We start from the raw sequence: 19,839 nt of genomic DNA, 5'->3' as shown, positions 1-19,839 counted from the left end.
CGTGGAGGGGGCGGGGGTAGCGGAAAAAACCACTGCAAGCGTGGCCGTTATGGGATAACGTAGAGATTTAAATGAGGTGCAAAAGGGCATGATCATCGGCTTCTGGGCCAGGGGTGAAGCGTTGCCGAAACGGCTAAATCTGTGAACTGCTCGCATGCCCCGTTGTTAAGGCTCACCCACCATACATGGCCAAATAGCGCTATCCAAAACTGGTGCCGAGGCAACTGTGGTCAACCGCGGGCCATAGATAAGAGTTGAACGACGGCTGCGGAGATGTGTACGGGTGATTATTCGTGCAACTGTTAACAACTGACCGCTCAGATAGGGACTATCGTCGGTGTCTCGTCAAGACCGTTCAGCGAGAATTGTTGCATATGGTTTTCCGTAGCAGAGTGCTGCTTGTCAAAGTGGTCCGCCTCAGTCAAGAAACCTGGTTCATGGCCCTATACTGATTGCCGTTCATCGGCGACGGAGGCGCGCCAATACCGAAAATGGACGCCTACTAAGTGGAGACAGGTAAGCTTTTCAGATGAATCGCATTTTATGCTCCATCGGAAGGGTGGCCGTGGCATGTACGGCTGAAACAACCACCCTACGACAATCATTGGAACGCTCCAGTTCGAGGGAGGGAACATGTTCTCTGGAGAGATTTTCGTTGCATTCTCTGAGAGATCTTGTCATTCAGGAACGCACATTTTATCAGCACAAGTATGTATCTGTCCTAGGGGAACATGTAAGCACAATGCACCACACAGTTCGCAGTGTACTTGCATGCTTCGAAGAGCACAAGGATGAGTTTACCGTACTCCTCTGGTCATCAGACGCTCTGTATTCAAACTCAATCGAGATTCTGTGGGACCTCCTAGATCGGGCTATATGCGCCATGGATCCTCAACCGAGAGGTCTAGAGCATTTGGCAACAGCACTGGTGTCGGCTTGGCACCGCAGCCCTGTGGGTACCATCCAGAGATTCTCTTCCTGCACTTCTAGCAGCAGTCCGTGCTGCATAAGATGGTTATTCAGGCTTTTGATAGGTGGTCATATTAAACTGGCTGGACAGTGCAAAAAGTTTTGAGTTGCTCGTTATAGGAAGTACAAATACATCGTAAAGGTTATCTTTCATGTCTTTCTTTTGCTGAGCATCCTCTATCTTGAATGTAATTTGATCACGAAAAGTAACGTAAGTCCATCAGACAGACTGTGCTTTCAGTGTCAGGACTAGACACTTCGATCAGGGGAAGCAGTCTGAGCCCGGGATAGAACAACTATACCCCAAGTCCTAAATTGTGATGGGTTATCTGAAACTGACAAAAGAACCTGTCCCTCACAACTGTCAAACGGTTCTAACAGCTATTAAATTTTAACCTTGCGACACCGTTATATGTTGCTGTAACGAAACAATGTAAATTTATGTCTGTCTCTGAGAACTACAATCTTCGGTTATCATTGCATGACGTTTATTATATTCAGTTAATGCACATGTACCTAGTTTATCATCTCATAAACATAGTCCTGAATGTATTTTAAGGTCATATGGGCGGTTGTGGGCCGGCCTCTGTGGCCGAGCGGTTCTAGGCGCTTCAGTCTGGAACCGCGCGACCGCTACGGTCGCAGGTTCGAATCCTGCCTCGGGCATGGATGTGTGTGATCTCCTTAGGTTAGTTAGGTTTAAATAATTCTAAGTTGTAAGGGACAGATGACCTCAGATGTTCAGTCCCATAGTGGTCAGAGCCATTTGAATCATTTCTTTGGGCGGTTGTGTGAGTCAACCATGACCCCGCGCCCTCATTGTCAGTCCTACTGCGCACGCTTTCGAACCTGCTGAGACGGATATACGCAGCTCGAATCGAGCTCCTTCCAAACTCATACTGTTGCGGACGGTTACTGAACGGACGCAGATGGACCACCATGCGCGCACAGCAACAGTTCAACTACATTGTGAAATCCCTACCCAACCAGCAAATTTCGCCTCTAAATCATTGCGAAAGTGTGAATCATTCAATTACTCGTCCTGTATACACAGTATAAAAGGCAATTAAAGGTGTACACTGAAACTGATTCCAGAAAGCACCTGTAGCTGTACTAGATAAAAACACAGTTCCTTCTTAACAAATCCATAAAGAGCAGCATAGGACGACAAAATAATTTTCAGAGCACGTCATGATCAGGGTCCTACATGAAGATTAACACGTAGAGTGCAGCTTGTCGAAGTGGTCCGCCTCAGTCAAGAAACCTGCACATACAACTTACCCAAGTCGTCGAGGAAAGCGTCCATGAACTCGTTGAAGGTGCCTGTGTATCCGCTCCAGAGTCTGTGGTGGTGGTAGTACGACACCGCTGCATCCTTCGGATCACGAGACACATAGATGATCTGCAAAAAAGCGCGTTCGTGGTGGTACTGAATTGGAGAATTTAATCGCTAAAGGTAAGAACATAATAACATCCACGATGTACGCTGAAAGAAATTTTGAAATACACTTCTATGCGAGTTACCAAGTCACCACATATGCCGCTCCTGTGTTTCTGTAGCCGGCCGCGGTGGCCGCGCGGTTCTAGGCGCTTCAGTCCTGAACAGCGCGACTTCTACGATCGCCGGTTCGAATCCCGCCTCGGGCATGGATGTGTGTGATGTCCTTAGGTTAGTTAGGTTTAAGTAGTTCTAAGTTCTAGGGGACCGATGATCTCAGACGTTAAGTTCCATACTCCTCAGAGCCATTTTTTTGTGTTTCTGTGTTACTGATCAACGTAAAATTTCGATATCTCACTAACAATCGTCAGGACCGTCAGATGCCATTTATTGCCGTTTTTAGATCTGCGTTTGTTAGATTACTGGGATCAGTTAGTTAACCAGCTCGTTAGTTAATTCCAGTTGTATAGATTATTGGCATATTTCTAACGAAATGGTAGAAAATGAATCAGATTACAGACTAAGAGCGAATGAATCTTTTGTTTGAATGGATAAATGGTAATCATATTACAGGTTACTGAAGAACAAAATATTTTTCATGTAGAAAAAGAAACACGGTAGTCTTAATTCATATTATCATTGAGATATGCATACACCTGACAACTTAACTAATTAACTTAGTCTTCTAAGCTACACATGTAATTAATTTTCATTTAAAACCTTGTCTATAAAATAGAAAGTACAGTCTAGATTTAACGACTTCAGTTTTGATTTAAAATCTACCGGACTATGTGTCAGAAATTTTATTGTTGCTGAATACCGAAAGCCATTCTGAGCCACCAATTTTAGTTACAAGTATGGAAGGACATGTAATTCTTGTGATGCTGTAGCTATGAATATTACTAATCATCTTAGATTTGAAACTCTCTTTTGTCCGTGTTGGCTTTAACAATACATACGTTTTTGGATGGAGTTTGCCTTTACCAAAGCATAATTTTGTATTTTGTCCCAAACATGTTACACTGCAGTTGCAGCATCATTAGCGTGCTTCTATTTTATGTCTGTTAAACATAAGGAACGCTCTTTACGGTTTGTATACATGCAAATATTAGTTTTTAAATTGTAATTACAAATTTTCGAAGAATCACACAAAATTATGTATTCATATCTTTTTACTACGTGGAGTGTACATGTGTGTAAAGGGAGAGAGAGAGGGAGAGAAAGAGAAGGTTTGAGAGTTTTTCATTATATATATAATGAAAGACCCTCAAACCTACGCTCTCTCTCTCTCTCTCTCTCTCTCTCTCTCTCTCTCTCTCTCTCTCTATATATATATATATATATATATATATATATATATATATATCACAAAAGCTTCCACATAGAATTAATTAATTTCAGGCATACCCATAACAGTCTCCAAATCGTAATTTTTCCTTAAATAATTTTGTGTACACTAAGTTGTATGTGGTTGCAGATGGCAAACTATGAAAGAAATCAGTCACTGCGAAAACATAACACATCAGGAAAACCTCACCATGCGGTAAAAAGGTATGAATTCATAATTTTGTGTGTTTCTTCGAGAATCTGTAATTACGATTTAAAAACTAGTATTTGCATGTATACAAACGCTAAAGAACCTAACAGCCATAAAATAAAAGCCCACTGGTTATATTGTAACTGCTGTGAAACACGTTTGGGACAAAAAACAAAATAGTCTTTTGCTAAAGGCGGACCCCATCCAGAAACATATGTTTGAATTTTAGTACTTAGCACAGCGAATTAAAAGTCGTCACCTACAAGTGGCTTCACGCTAGTGCCATAGATCATAGTCTCTAGCCTCGGTCATGGCCTCAAATCGTTCACAGTTTTCTTTAGGTAGGCCGCATCCAGCCGAAGCTATTCATCGATAATTAGATCCCTTAGAACTACCAAACTAAGTAGATGTTCATTGCTACGTTTCATCCACTGTTACAAATAGACCCACCCTCCAAAACCACCCGACCACCAATTTGCTGCTGTCCACTTTTGTATTGTTTTTCTTACTGAAGAGTTGCAACACGGTGCGCTGCTGTAAGCTACAGCTTTTTACGAGGTGCCTTTTTAAATGTTCTCTAAGAAACTGACCGACATGGGCATCCATTCACTGACAGCAGGAAGTCCTGTCAGATTTGAAACCAAGCGTCAGTGAGTGGTCCCTATCATCCGTTATTCTTTTTTACCGCTTTGCAATGTTGTCTGGCTGCTTGTGATACACTATTCCTTGCACAAAGACTGATCGGTCTTCGTTGACACATTAACAAATCTGACCATACCAAACCATGGTGTGGTGATTGGTGCGTCCAGCTACGATAGTTCTTTCCCGGCAATCTGTAACGTCTTCACGTCGATCCATCTAACTGCGGTCATATACATCTACATCTACATCCATACTCCGCAAGCCACCTGACGGTGTGTGGTGGAGGGTACCTTGAGTACCTCTATCGGTTCTCCCTTCTATTCCAGTCTCGTATTGTTCGTGGAAAGAAGGATTGTCGGTATGCCTCTGTGCGGCTCTAATCTGTTTGATTTTATCCTCATGGTCTCTTCGCGAGATATAAGTAGGAGGGAGCAATATACTGCTTGACTCCTCGGTGAAGGTATGTTCTCGAAAATTCAACAAAAGCCCGTACCGAGCTACTGAGCGTCTCTCCTGCAGAGTCTTCCACTGGAGTTTATCTGTCATCTCCGTAACGCTTTGCGATTACTAAATGACCTTTGACGAAGCGCGCTGCTCTCCGTTGGGTCTTCTCAGTCTCTTCTATCAACACTATCTGGTGCGGATCCCACACTGCTGAGCAGTATTCAAGCAGTGGGCGAACAAGCGTACTGTAACCTACTTCCTTTGTTTTCAGATTGCATTTCCTTAGGATTCTTCCAATGAATCTCGGTCCGGCATCTGCTTTACCTACGATAAACTTTATATGATCATTCCATTTTAAATCACTCCTAATGCGTACTCCCAGATAATTTCTGGAATTAACTGCTTCCAGTTGCTGACCTGCTATATTGTAGCTAAATAATAAGGGATCTTTCTTTCTATGTATTCGCAGCACATTACACTTGTCTACATTGAGATTCTATTGCCGTTCCCTGCACCATGCATCAATTCGCTGCAGATCCTCCTGCATTTCAGTACAATTTTCCATTGTTACAACCTCTCGATATACCACAGCATCATCTGCAAAAAACCTCAGTGAACTTCCTATGTCATCCACAAGATCATTTATGTATATTGTGAATAGCAACGGTCCTAAGACACTCCCCTGCGGCACACCTGAAGTCACTCTTAATTCGGAAGACTTCTCTGCGTTCTGTTATCTAGGAACTCTTCAATCCAATCAGACAATTGGTCTGATAGTCCATATGCTCTTACTTTGTTCATTAAACGACTGTGGGGAACTGTATCGAACGCCTTGCGGAAGTCAATAAACACGGCATCTACCTGGGGACCCGTGTCTATGGCCCTCTGAGTCTCGTGGACGAATAGCGCGAGCTGGGTTTCACACGATCGTCTTTTTCGAAACCCATGCTGATTCCTACAGAGTAGATTTCTAGTCTCCAGAAAAGTCATTACACTCGAACATAATACATGTTCCAAAATTCTACAACTGATCGACGTTAGAGATATAGGTCTATAGTTCTGCACATCTGTTCGACGTCCGTTCTTGAAAACGGGGATGACCTGTGCCCTTTCCCAATCCTTTGGAACGCTACGCTCTTCTAGAGATCTACGGTACACCGCTGCAAGAAGGGGGGCAAGTTCGTTCGCGTACTCTGTGTAAAATCGAACTGGTATCCCATCAGGTCCAGCGGCCTATCCTCTTTTGAGCGCTTTTAATTGTTTCTCTATCCTTCTGACGTCTATTTCGATATCTACCATTATGTCATCTGTGAGACAATCTAGAGAAGAAACTACAGAGCAGTCTTCCTCGGAGAAATAGCTTTGGAAAAAGACATTTATTATTTCGGCCTTTAGTCTGTCATCCTCTGTTTCAGTACCATTTTGGTCACAGAGTGTCTGGACATTTTGTTTTGATCCACCTACCGCTTTAACGTAAGACGAAAATTACTTAGAATTTTCTGCCAAGTCAGTACATAGAACTTTACTTTGGAATTCATTGAACGCCTCTCGCATAGCCCTCCTCATACTACATTTCTCTTCGCGTAGTTTTTGTTTGTCTGCACGGCTGCCGGCTGTGGTGGCCGTGCGGTTGTAGGCGCTGCAGTCCAGAACCGCGGGACTGCTACGGTCGCAGGTTCGAATCCTGCCTCGGGCATGGATGTGTGTGATGTCCTTAGGCTAGTTAGGTTTAATTCTAAGTTCTAAGCGACTGATGACCTCAGAAGTTAAGTCGCATATGGTCAGAGCCATTTGAACCATTTTCTGCACGGCTTCGGTTATGTTTATGCTTACTGTGAAGTTCCCTTTGCTTCCGCAGCAGTTTTCTAACCCAGTTGTTGTACCACGGTGGCTCTTTTCCATCATTCCATGCAACTGACTGGCGTATTCACACCACTTCACTGCCATGAGTGATGTGAGCGTTGGAGTGTCAGACGCCCGTCTGGTGCCAGTTCTATGGTATCTACGCCTCTCCAAAGTGGCCAGCGTGCATTGGGGACTAGTACTTTTCTTGGGAGCTCATTTTAACAATGGAACCTAAAGACATCACACACATCCATGCCCGAGGCAGGATTCGAACCTGCGGCCGTAGCGGTCGCGTGGTTCCGGACTGAAGCGCCTAGAACCACTGGGCCACAACGGCCGGCTTTCATTTTAAAAGTTTGGTATATTACTTATGGTGAATTTTAGAAGCAAATACATACACTCATGAGCAACTTAATGAGAACAACCACTTAGCTAGTTTTGATGACGCTTTGGTTGATGAACGATGCTAAACACGAAATATTGCGGGGCGATGTGATCATGAACACTCAGTCTGTGGTGTATTGCAAGGCTGCCCCTGCATAGTTCGATAACCACACTTCCGTCTTTATTTAGCAGACCAGGGACGGCCCCTACCTTCCCGAGGTTGTTAGAAAACAGAAGAAGCAATGCACCGTATACAGTCGAGCAGACAGCAGCTGCCACAGCGTCCCGTGGCGCCAGCTTCGCCTCCACGTCGTGGCGTGTGAGTCGTGGCAAATAGCGCTGCGGTCGGCGGGCACTATTTTACGTTCGTACGGTCGTGTGTTCACGGGGTGCCGCGCCGTATCCTTCCTCAAGAGGCTGCATAGTTCCGACGGGTCAAGAACCGCTTCAAGTCACCACAGCGGACATCGCCTGCCGTGACCGCTGCCCGTTGAGTTGTGCCGTCTTCGCAGTGACCCACAAACGCCTTTGCGTTTCCAACAGCCGCTCACGAGTCACGGCTTCGCTGTGGTTACCACTGGTTCCATGCGAGCTCCTTCCCTCGCAGGACCGAGATGTACTCTTCTTTCCTACTTCTAAGGCTACACTTTTTCAGTTATCATGTTGTGAATATATTCTCTCTCAGAAGTGTACTATTTTTTACTTCCTGTAACAAACAGTTGTCATTTCAAAGTGTGTCTCATCGCTTCTTAACAGAGAATAGAACACAATCGCCTTCCGCAACACATAGTAGTTTGTAGGACTCAAGAGGCACTCCATAGGCTCCATATGCGCTCAAAAGATTTAGTGCTGATTTCAGGTGATCTTATGAAACCGCTAGAGTATCCTCACATTCAGGGAACGTTCATCAGCGCACTCTGCTTCAAAGAAGGAGAAATAGAGTTGTGTGATGTCTTGATCACGTTACAGGTCGCTTGTCTGCCAACAACAGATGCACGTTGTCGGACACTAAGTTCGTGAATCTCTCTACAGTAGCAGACGGCAGATGAATGAGTAGTACCATTTCATTCCATGTGAATACCTACTGGAAAGAGTGATGTTCTACTCATACCCTGGCACCACTGAGTAATTACGTATAAAGCGAGTTACATGCTTTGAGCGTCCATGGGCGGGTTTTCAGGCGCCATGCGTACGGTTCGCTCTGTGAGCAGAGATGAACCAGTGGAGCCGTCAGCTGCGTGTACTCGAGATCTGGTCGTTACAGCCGTCTACCGTTTGTTTTCATCCGGAATTTAAACAGCCAATGACTAGCATCACAGTAGTCTATCTATCACTAATTCTTTAGAATAAAAGAAAATCAGCGGTTTAGTAAAAATTCTTTTAAAATGGATTAAAAACAGTCTTGAAGGCTATAAAATATTTATTTGTAGTGTCCGGTTTCGGTCAGAATGTGACCATCTTCAGTGTTGTGGCTCCACGAACGTGTAAGCAGTTGAAGTTCGTGGAACGACGACATGTGCTCCGTCCACCGCACCACCAAACCATCCTTACAAAAGTGGTCTGAAAATTGTCACATTCTGACCGAAACCGCTCATATTGAAAATAAATATTTTATTTCTGTCAAGACTGTTTGATAGCCTAGCTGTCAACTATTTGATTTATCTATTCATTCTAGACGACTCTCTTGATAACAGTGGACTTTTGCGCGTCAAATTACATTTACGGGACTCATTGATGACAGTTACTTGTAGACTGCTTTGTTTCTACACTTAACCTTGAATAATTTATAATATTTGTGATATTACTATTTCGTTATTTCTGTTTTATTATGCTGTTATCACTATCATTTCGACGAATATTCATTAACCGTTCCTCTTTTAGATTTCCTATGACCTCCTTTCCTGCTCTCCGTCGGGTATTGCTTTCCTGTCACAGGAAGATAGCGATACGATTTCATCATGTTCACTTTGTCTTAAATAATATTGCTCTTAGCTGTGTCACCTACTGCTATTAGTGCTATTATAACTATGTTTTATATTATTGCACTCATAAAATTTTCACTAGAAACTGAAAAAGAGACATAGCCTTTGCTATTACTGGGTTGTATAGTTTCTCTGGTTTCTGCCTGTACTGGATACCGGACCGCTCATGCTGTGAGGGCCAGCAGTACCTCGCTGCCTCCTGAACGTACGGCGACGGATCAAGGGACACTACTAATCTTTCACTAAGAAGGACTGAGTTCCTCGTCCTTCTCGCGTACTACTGCACGCAGTATTGTTGTTTATCTACCGTCATCATCTACGCGCGTAGACAACGATCTACCTCGTCAGCACGCTGTTGCTCACAGACTCTGGCCACGGTGTTTTCCGTATGCCACGAGCAACTCGGTTGCAGTCGCAATTCTTCTCTCTACTTTTCCGCCGACTTTCGTTACATTGTCTGATAGACTATGAACTTGACACGTCGAACTATTATGTAATTGAAAGTGGCGAGGGGAAGAAAGCAAAGGAAAGGGAAGGAACTCTTGATAAGAGGTACAAAAGGAATTTGTGCATAATCAGCGTCGACGAGTGAAAATGTGTGCCGGTCTGGGACTCGACCCCTGGATATTCTACTTAGTAGGCAGATACGTTAACCACTGCCCCCCCCCCCCCCCGGCCAATCCACCAATTCACATTCCCACCTAGCGCCACCTATCCATAGTTCTGATACATGTCATCCACCATCACTAATTTTAGATTTTCGTTGTAGGTCGAACGTTATGTGCATCCGCACTGAAGGCTGTGGATACAATGTTCATCGAGGCGAATCAGTTATATGAACGCGTGCTCTCTGGTTTTCGGACATGTCCGAAAGAACAGATACCACGCATTCAAAAAATGGCTCTGAGCACTATGGGACTCAACTGCTGTGGTCATAAGTCCCCTAGAACTTAGAACTACTTAAACCTAACTAACCTAAGGACATCACACACATCCATGCCCGAGGCAGGATTCGAACCTGCGACCGTAGCGGTCGTGCGGTTCCAGACTGTAGCGCCTTTAACTGCTCGGCCACTCCGGCCGGCACCACGCATTCATATTACGTTTAGCTATAGATTACACAGTGCAGACGGCTATGGTCATTTACCAATTGGGGTACTTTTTCAATTATTAATTTGCGTATAAGCTTCGAAAACACTGCTGGAATGTTTAACTCCAGGGAGAAGGGCCTGAAAAACCTCTCTGGGTGTGATTCTTGCCATTTTGCAATAAATACTTTCTTTCTAAGTTGCTATTAAATGGTTCAAATGGCTCTGAGCACTATGGGACTTAACATCTATGGTCATCAGTCCCCTAGAACTTAGAACTACTTAAACCTAACTAACCTAAGGACAGCACACAACACCCAGCCATCACGAGGCAGAGAAAATCCCTGACCCCGCCGGGAATCGAACCCGGGAACCCGGGCGTGGGAAGCGAGAACGCTACCGCACGACCACGAGATGCGGGCTAAAGTTGCTATTATATACACTTCTTGGAGCAAATAATTTTACTACATGATGCTGTATTTTATTTGAAATAAAGACTTCATTACAAAAATGAGTATTAGTTAATATTACCACCTTGGACATCATCAACCTTTTGGTGATAAGAGCAATAACAAATGTTTATGGCAGCTTGAACTGAGACAAGATTAAATAAAAGACAGAAATAAAGATACATTAGAAAATACACGCCCGAGTTTCGTTGATATTCTTTTGACATTTATTATTCTCGTTTTACTTAGTGCAGCACTTAACATTCCGTCGTTCATATGACGAAGCAGCTTGATAGTGCCTAAGCGAACGTATTAAAGGTATTCGCTAATAATTATGTAAAGGATTTATTTCAGATTAAACAATTTCTTCCAAGAAATGTATGGTTAAAAAAAATGGCTCTGAGCACTATGAGACTTAGCATCTGAGGTCTTCAGTCCCCTAGAAGCGCCTAGAACCGCTTGGCCACAACGGCCGGCAAATGTATTGTAGATATGAAGTAACATATAGAAGTTAATAAGATGTTTATGGATGAAAATATGAAAATCTTGTTAAGATCCTTTTGCGTTCGATTATATAACTAACTTGTATTGAATATTTTTCTCAAATGTATTCGAAAATCCAAATTAAATATTTCTCTACCGACTCAATCCCGTTCATTTCCTAAATTAATCGTTGGTGTCATTGAAATTGTAGGGGAGAAGTGAATCTATTCTTACGTATTGAAAATACGCGGGATTACCCCTGCGGTCTGTGGCGCTGCAGTTATGGACTGTGCGGCTCGTCCCGGGAGAGGCTCGAGTCCTCGATCGGACATAGGTGTGTGTGTTTGTCATTTGGATCATTTAGGTTAAGTAGAGTGTAAGCTGGGATTGATGACCTTAGCACTTAAGTCCCATAAGATTTCACACACACATAAAGCGGTCACGGTTGCAAATTTATTTTAATTTAAAAATAGCGCTTTTTGCCATGGTGAGGCATCATTAGATTATGTAAAAATCAAATGGTTCAAATGGCTCTGAGCACTATACGACTCAACTGCTGAGGTCATCAGTCGCCTAGAACTTAGAACTAATTAAACCTAACTAACCTAAGGACATCACACACATCCATGCCCGAGGCAGGATTCGAACCTGCGACCGTAGCGGTCACGCGGTTCCAGACTGAAGCGCCTTTAACCGCACGGCCACACCGGCCGGCGATTATGTAAAACTGACAATTAAAATTCACTGCGCCGGCTACCAAAGCTCCACGTCAGCCACATACAAATAAATCCGTCTCGATGAAAATGCGGTCCTCAGAACAACTAAAACAAACTGTGGGAACCTCTGACGGTTCGACAGCTCAGCTGTTTGGCATCCAGGCCGGCATGTACCCCTGGCTTTACGCCGTGCTCTACTTGACGCTGTAACAGTTCAAATGTTCCCATAGTTTCCTTTGTTTATTCTGACGACCAGATATTCATCCAGACGGTTTTATGTGTATGTGGCTGACTTAGAGCTTTGGAAGCCGGTGCAATGATCTTAATTTGGCAGTTTTACATAATCTGATGAGGTCAAACTACGATTAAAGGCGTTACCTTTAAATAAAAATAACATCGCGAATGGGACTGTTTGATTCTCATTATGTAACAATGAAAACCGTTTGTTACATCAATAGACAACGATGGAAACATATGGGTACTACCATGAATATATTGCTTTGTTTTCTTTTTTATCTCTGTCGTTCTTTTAATGTAATGGGGTTACAATTTGCAGAAAACTGTTTAATTACTCTTTGATAAACATTGTTAACGATTTTCCCTCCACAGTAACTTTAGCTGTGCATGACATATAGGAAATTGTACTGGGCTTAAAATTTATGATTACGATATCAAGCTTAGAAACGAAAAAAAAGGAGTTGGGTGAACATTCCTCGAAGAATGGTCACTGATATTGGAGCTGAAGCGCTGATTGTAGGATGATGGGGAAGGAATTCTCTCATGTCCATTTTCAGTGAAACAAGACGACATATGCATTCATTTTACCGTCTCAGTTCCACTGACTTTCATCGCATGCATACTTTCGATCTATATTTGATCGTCTTCAGTTCTGTTTAGTCGCGTTAGCAACGAGTCGCCCTCAGATGAAACTACACGTCAGAATGCTGTACAGTCATCTCACAAAAATAAATGTACAAATGTGAAACTTAAGTAAAGAATAAATTTTGAATTATTGTTAAACTAACAAAATTTCTGACATTATTTGGTGTGTTCCTTGCAGAGCAATGTAGAAAAAGGTTTTTGCCCAATAAGTACTTTGTTTACACGACATGTAGCAACAGTGTATCTGTTTTGTATGTAAAAGCAGTGCGTGAAAGTTTTGGATTACCTTTCACTGAATGCACGTAAAGGCATTGTGAAAATGGCAGTTTCGTTTGCATTCTTCCTGCAATATTACGAACCATAATAACGGGCCGTCCAGAGTGGCCAAGCGGCTCTAGGTGCTTCAGTCTGGAACCGCGTGACCACTGCGGTCGCAGGTTCGAATCCTGCCTCGGGCATGTATGTGTGTGATGTCCTTAGGTTAGTTAGGCTTAAGTAGTTCTAGGTTCTAGGGGACTGATGACCTCAGATGTTAAGTCCCATAGTGCTCAGAGCCATAATAACGGTTTTTTCGTTTTGAGAACCTTATGTACTTTCTTATTTGCCTTGGAAGATGGAAAACCTGTCAGATACTGATCGAACACATGCGTTTATACTTCTCAACTTTACTGCATGATATTTTCTTTAAAATTTTTAATTATAGTCTTTCCTTTGTGCATTTCACATGTCGATTATAGTGTTCCTCTGACTCTTGAGGTTCTCCCAATATGATTGATAACGTTAAAAACCATTCAAAAGCCAAGACCGCACAAAATTCTTGTTATTCAAGAAAACCGCTTTCAACAGTCTTAGCTGTCATCTTCAGGTCTTAAATACTTTTCTTTCTAGCAAACCATGTTGCTACCAAAAAAAAAAGAAAAAAGATTAAGACTCGAAGACGACAGCTAAGGCTGTTGAAACCCGTCCTTTGATAAAAAATTATTTTGAGTGATCTTTGCTTTCGAATGGTTTTTAACGATTAAAACAGATCTCCCTTCGATACACTCATAATGAGAACATTCAATGATCGCTAGAAGACATATTTGAGGGTGCGAAGATAGATTTACATTACACATTTTTGCTCAATATTTTCTCCACTGATCTAGCCGATTACATGAGGTCCTGTGTGTGATAATCATGGACACGATCCGTATCTGTATTCCAACCTACCTGTCTCTAGATGCCAAAATATGACAAATGTACTTAAGTTGTTTTCGGATGGGACGAAAATTAAAACAGGCAATTGATTCAGGCACCGAAAAGAGGAACAAACTATCTAATCGAGAGACGATCTTAATATGGAATATTAAAATTTTTCCCATAGAGTGTCATTTATAAGTTCATACTTATAAACAGGATACCACGGGGACGCGCTGGAAAGTAAGGCCTCCGAATTTTCTCTGTGAAAACTCTTAGCGCTATTTAAATGAAATAAACTTTATTAACATTTTAGAACTTTATTATTTATGGTTACATATTTATTTCTCGACGTAGTCACAATGGCGATGAACACGTCCCTCCCTGTTTTTAGGTACCGTCACTGCAGAATGTGAACCTAAAGCGTTGAAGTGTTGCAGATGTCGCAGCGTTCGTGAGTGGTCTGGTTATCATGCTGAAGGAGAGAGTGCTCCATGTGTGAACGAACTCTTAGAATTTGAAATCGAGTACACTAAGTTGTTTCTCATGCACCGGCATAGTTATATTACACACTACTGTGTTATACGCCACAATTTGGAGCACTCTACCGGCAAAGGGCTGCAATTATGTACACATGGAGACTTAAAATGTAGAACGTTAATATACGTTTGTTTTATTTAAAAAGCTTTGGGAGTTTTCACATTAAACGTTCGTACACAACACTTTTCGCACGCCCTTGTATCTTTCAGCATCATAGATACACAAACACCGGACGTATTTTATGAGCTATCGTTTGAAACGATTCGCTTCCATGTAATTTAACAATTTGAGAAGCATTAGTTACTGAGAATTCATTAAACGATAAACGCAAGGAGCAAATATTTAAGTGCTCCCTTCATTGCTAAACTGCCGGGAACGTTTTAATAATTTCATTTTGAGGGCTCTTTTGTTTCACGCACCAGTTGAGCATCTCAAATTTCCACCGTCCGCTAAGATTAGTAATTCATTAGCATGTATTATGCACGTTACTAAGAGACTTCTGCAGTTGGCCTGTTACCCCGCACTGATAAAAGCTAAGTGGTTTACGGCTTTTACGTAATTTGCGGGACCGTCAGAACGGAACCTACGCTTTTTCCGCTTAGCTGACTTCCAGAGGGGCTGACATTTTCCATGAAAATATAACATTATAATTTAACTCGTTAGTAGGTGACCTTATTTACGTACTGCATGACAACACAGTACTGATAAAAGAACCTAGTCAAAGTTAAATGCTCCAATAAAAGCTGCAGGGCGACAGCAGTGTCCGGAAACCGAACTAAGAGTTTTTTTCGAAATAGCTTCTTTCTTCCTTCTAGCGTTGCTGTCGTATAAAATGGTCGAAGGAATTACTGGGTACCTGGTGGATGTTGAGTAGAGATTTGACGACTACTCTTGTTGTTAGCCACTGCAGCACGACTGAAGTAGTTAATAGTTGACCACAATATTATTGCACCAGTGAGTGAGAGCACTTCGTTCGGCATATCGTGAACCTGTGCGAAGTCGTGGCTGATAATATATGCGTAGTCGTGGCTGATAATATATCTGACGTGATAGCGTTGACAGTGTGATGCGTTTTCCTTAGTCACCACGGTACTCGTTTGCTGTAACGTCATCGCGGGTTTCCGATAATGGCGAAGAGTCGAATGTAGCAGTATACGTACAGTACTGAAGCGTCACGCAATACAATCCAGTCTCTACTCTCAATCCTACAATGAAATAGAAGTTGTATATTGTTTTCATGTCTCCATGCAAGGTGCTACACAACTGGTGTATCGGAATGCTTTCCAGTACGACTGCGCATTTGATTTCATTTACCTCAAATATCTTAATAGATTAGCCAATAATTCTTAGTTTATTGACTTAGCTTTACGTTTCCATTGATGAATTTCACTGGAGAATATCTCTCTTATAGTAAACACGGCATTCTTTGGAGTTCTGTGGGACTTTTCCGTATTCCTGTGATTATTCGTAGATGAAGAATTTATTTACTTACAAAGAAAAGAAATTTGTAATTCTCTAATACGTACCTACAGAGGGTAAAGCTGCTCAAGTCGTATCCCTTAAGGAACAATTATTATATTTGGTGGCGTAATTTAAATAACAGAACTTGTTTTCTGTACATTGTATCTTTAGTTTTTAAGCTATCAATCAGCTTCCAGACAATCCAAAAATATTTCCTCAAAATGAGTTTTCAGCCTTTTTCAGATCTGGATTATCGCTATGATTAAGACGCCTGGCTTCACAATCCCACAATCCGTCCGCCTGAGTCGTGCTTAGGAGAATTAGTCAGTGACGACATAATAATAAATCTACAGAATAATTTAACAGAATGTCACAATAACAAACTACAAGCTATAAACGATAACTTACTCCCAAAGTCACACGTAATGAAATTACACATAGAAAACAGAACATAAATTCTTAACAAATTAAATTACTTAACTTTGTGTATCGAAAATCAATTTGTTTGAATACAGATATCACAGAATTATTTCTTAATTTTACTTTCCATGTCAGCCTATGGGTCACGCACCCAACGCCTACATTTCATTCACAGAATCATGTCTTCTTCTCGATCTTCTACACAACTGACATAACCAATTCGTTCTGTAATTTATTTTTTTCTTCTTCTTAAAGTTTTTATCTATTTGTGTCCCTTTTATAAGTTTCTGTTCGGTTTCTTCCTTTCATTTGACTTTTGTATGGTTTCTATTCCATTTCTGTTAGTAGTTGACATTAAAATGGTGTTGTAAGATTAGACGGCCTTCCCTACTTCCGCGTTGTTGCTTCAATTCCATCAGCCGATCCTTGGTCTGATAAATCAACAAGTAGCTACAAAGTCCTCTACTTTGACGACATTTCTATCACTTGTCCAGATGTTTGCTGCCTTAAAACCGTTTAGTGCTGTGTCTATACAAACCGATCTAGAGTATGCATTACCCAGGAATTCTGCGATGTTAACTTATTCTCTGACAATGCCAGGATTTGAACTTAGCGAGGAAAACGTTTTAAAGAATAATCTGTCCAGTGGCTGTAAAGGATAAGTCATGTGAGCGGGAAATGATCATCATCACGAGCCAACTGAAATGCCTCAAAATTTTTGATCTGCGTGCTATGTCCATGCAGAAAAACTTCTTTCTGGTCCCTTTTTTCCAGTTTTGTACATTTTATGAAATGTTCTAGCCATCGGAAAACTATTCTGATGTGTCGAACATCCAAATGCTTTGTTTGGTGGAGCTCCCTTTTTCAAGAAGCTACTCATTCTGCTGCGCTTAGACACCAACATCTGATGTATGAACTCGCCTGCTGCATTTATTGCACATACTCACGTCGTTGTTAGATACCTTTCCCCCGCTTGTAATTGCATCCACTTGTTGTTTGCCTTTTTGAGGTAATTAAAAATGGTTCAAATGGCTCTGAACACTATGGGATTTAACAGCTGTGGTCATCAGTCACCTAGAACTTAGAACTACTTAAACCTAACTAACCTAAGGATATCACACACATCCATGCACGAGGCAGGATTCGAACCTGCGACCATAGCAGTCGCGCGGTTCCGGACTGCGCGCCTAGAACCGCGAGACCACCGCGGCCGGCATGAGGTAATTACTTTAGACTGTTTCCACCATGTTATACAGTATATTCGGTCAGCAGTAAACTTAATTTCACCTAGTATTTCTTCATATTTACCAAAACACTCATCAACTCGCCCTTTACTGAGGCCCTTCTCATGTGCCATCGAAATTGCTTCGGGTACTCTCAAGGGAAAAGTGGGATGATCCTTAATACATCTGTAATATATTTTTTTACGGGCTATTCTTTTATTCAAGTGATGCAGTAGATGATACGTCCCAGCGATTTGGTAGGCAAGTTCCCATCATTCAGTAGTAGCTACTCAGAGGAAGTTTGGAAATTTGTGGTAAGATCTTACGGGACCAAACTATTGGGGTCATCGGTCCCTAAGCTTATACACTATTCAGTCTAACATAAACTAACTTACGCTAAGGACAACACACACACACACACACACACACACACACACACACACACACACACACACACACTCGTGCCCGAGAGAGGATTAGAATCTCCAACGGAGGGAGCCGCGCGGACCGTGACAAGGCGCCGGAGACCGCGCGGCTACCCCACGCGGCTTACTCAGAGGAAACTAGACTCTAAAGTAATTATGTGCTGTGCTAATTTATCTTACATCTCTGCTGTCACAACAGGTCTTCCAGATTTTGATGTTTTATTTATGCCTTTCAAACGACGACTCACTCTCGACGGCTTTGTTATAATATATGTTCCACGTGTTTGGTTAAATCCAGTTTCACCATTAGATGGTTCAGTAGAGCTTCCATCACATTCTCCAGGTTCCACTTATTGCAAGCTCTCTTCGTCATGTTGATCAGCTAAACAGACAACTTTCAGTTGGTAAGTAATTTCCATTAATGCCTATGTCGTACCGGCAAGATTAACGAATTCTCCGCAAGTACGACTTAGGCAGTGAAATCTCTACCGTTTCAGGTCAGAACTAAACGCATATCCTCAATGTTTTCTACTGTCTCATTATGCTTAAATGGATAGCATAGTGCACGAAAATAGACATGATACAAAACAGTTACTTATCGTCACGTTGGTCTCTGAAATTGCTTCCATATGTGCAAGAGAGTGTAATAAAAACAGACTTTCATGTTAATTATTTTTCTATCACGACAGCTATCGTTCCGCTCACATGTTTATGCTTACAAGCCTAGCTATTGCATTTTAGAAACGTGGGATCATATATTACAGGAGTTCGACTTAGGCTGTGGTACGACTAACGCAACTTTACCCCACATACTTCCATTTCTTCGGGATGATAGTACACCACCAAATCGTATGTACAGCATTAGTAGTATCCGATATTCAACTTCTGCCTCTCCTGCACTTTTGTATGGGCAATTTTATTAACTTGTCAGATGACAAATGTTCTTCCTTATCAGGATACACGTTTGTGCTGTTGAATTTCGTGTGGCTTGGCTAGTACTAGCAGAAAGGTTACTGCGGACAAATTTTTACCTTATTTCTAGTGTCTGTTTCAGAAACTATTCTTTCACTTTGCCGTGTAACTCACTGATTAACATAATCTATGACTTGAGTAATGTGTAATTGAACTAGTCTACCCTGAGCGGAACCCAGTCGCCAACAAATTACAGGAACCAAAATGAAGGTCTAAAGGCTGACATGATTCCATCCTCCCCGTCCACAAGATTTCAGTCTATTTAATAAACGACTCTATTCATCTGTTTGTTTAGATGTTCACCGACATAGTTTCTCTCTTCTTGACTTCAAGATTACATCTCCCGGTTACTAGTTCTCTCACCACAATGATTCCACACACCCCCTACCCAACCCCCTACCCTTTTCTCTCTAACGCTGTCTTCCTCTCTGGACGAAAGGATCGTTAGAAAAAAACTCGATCTCTACTCCGCGGGTTCAAGTGGTACATTGTGTGTTATTCTTTCCTACATCTGGTCTCTTGCTGGGCTTTTAGTGAACTCAAGCAGAAGTACAAACATCACTTCATCTAATAACATAAGTAGGGAACCTAATAAAGATCAATTCTTCCCTTGTTTTAATCAAATTATCGTCACATAAATGCTGATACATGTGCCAATTGTAACATAATGCATCCGATTTCAACATCTTCCTGCCAAGGAATTTTAGTAAAGTTTCGTATTCTACAGAACGTATTTTGTTGTTCTATGGGCAGACACACACAC

General features: G+C 42.0%; 1 protein-coding gene across 1 annotated transcript in view; it reads right to left on the bottom strand.

Annotated features, from left to right (window-relative positions):
- The window catches only part of LOC124605628 (luciferin sulfotransferase-like), a 282,265-nt gene that overhangs the window by 38,002 nt on the left and 224,424 nt on the right, over positions 1-19,839 (bottom strand). Inside the window, exon 5 of the mRNA XM_047137444.1 lies at positions 2,251-2,371. Coding sequence (XP_046993400.1) covers positions 2,251-2,371 — 121 coding nt within the window. The remainder of the gene's footprint in view (positions 1-2,250; positions 2,372-19,839) is intronic.

Source organism: Schistocerca americana, chromosome 3 (genome assembly GCF_021461395.2).
Source record: "Schistocerca americana isolate TAMUIC-IGC-003095 chromosome 3, iqSchAmer2.1, whole genome shotgun sequence".
In the NCBI taxonomy this organism is placed as follows: Eukaryota; Metazoa; Arthropoda; class Insecta; order Orthoptera; family Acrididae; genus Schistocerca; species Schistocerca americana.
Note: the sequence above shows the minus strand (reverse complement) of the source record. Positions and strands in the feature narration are given on the sequence as shown.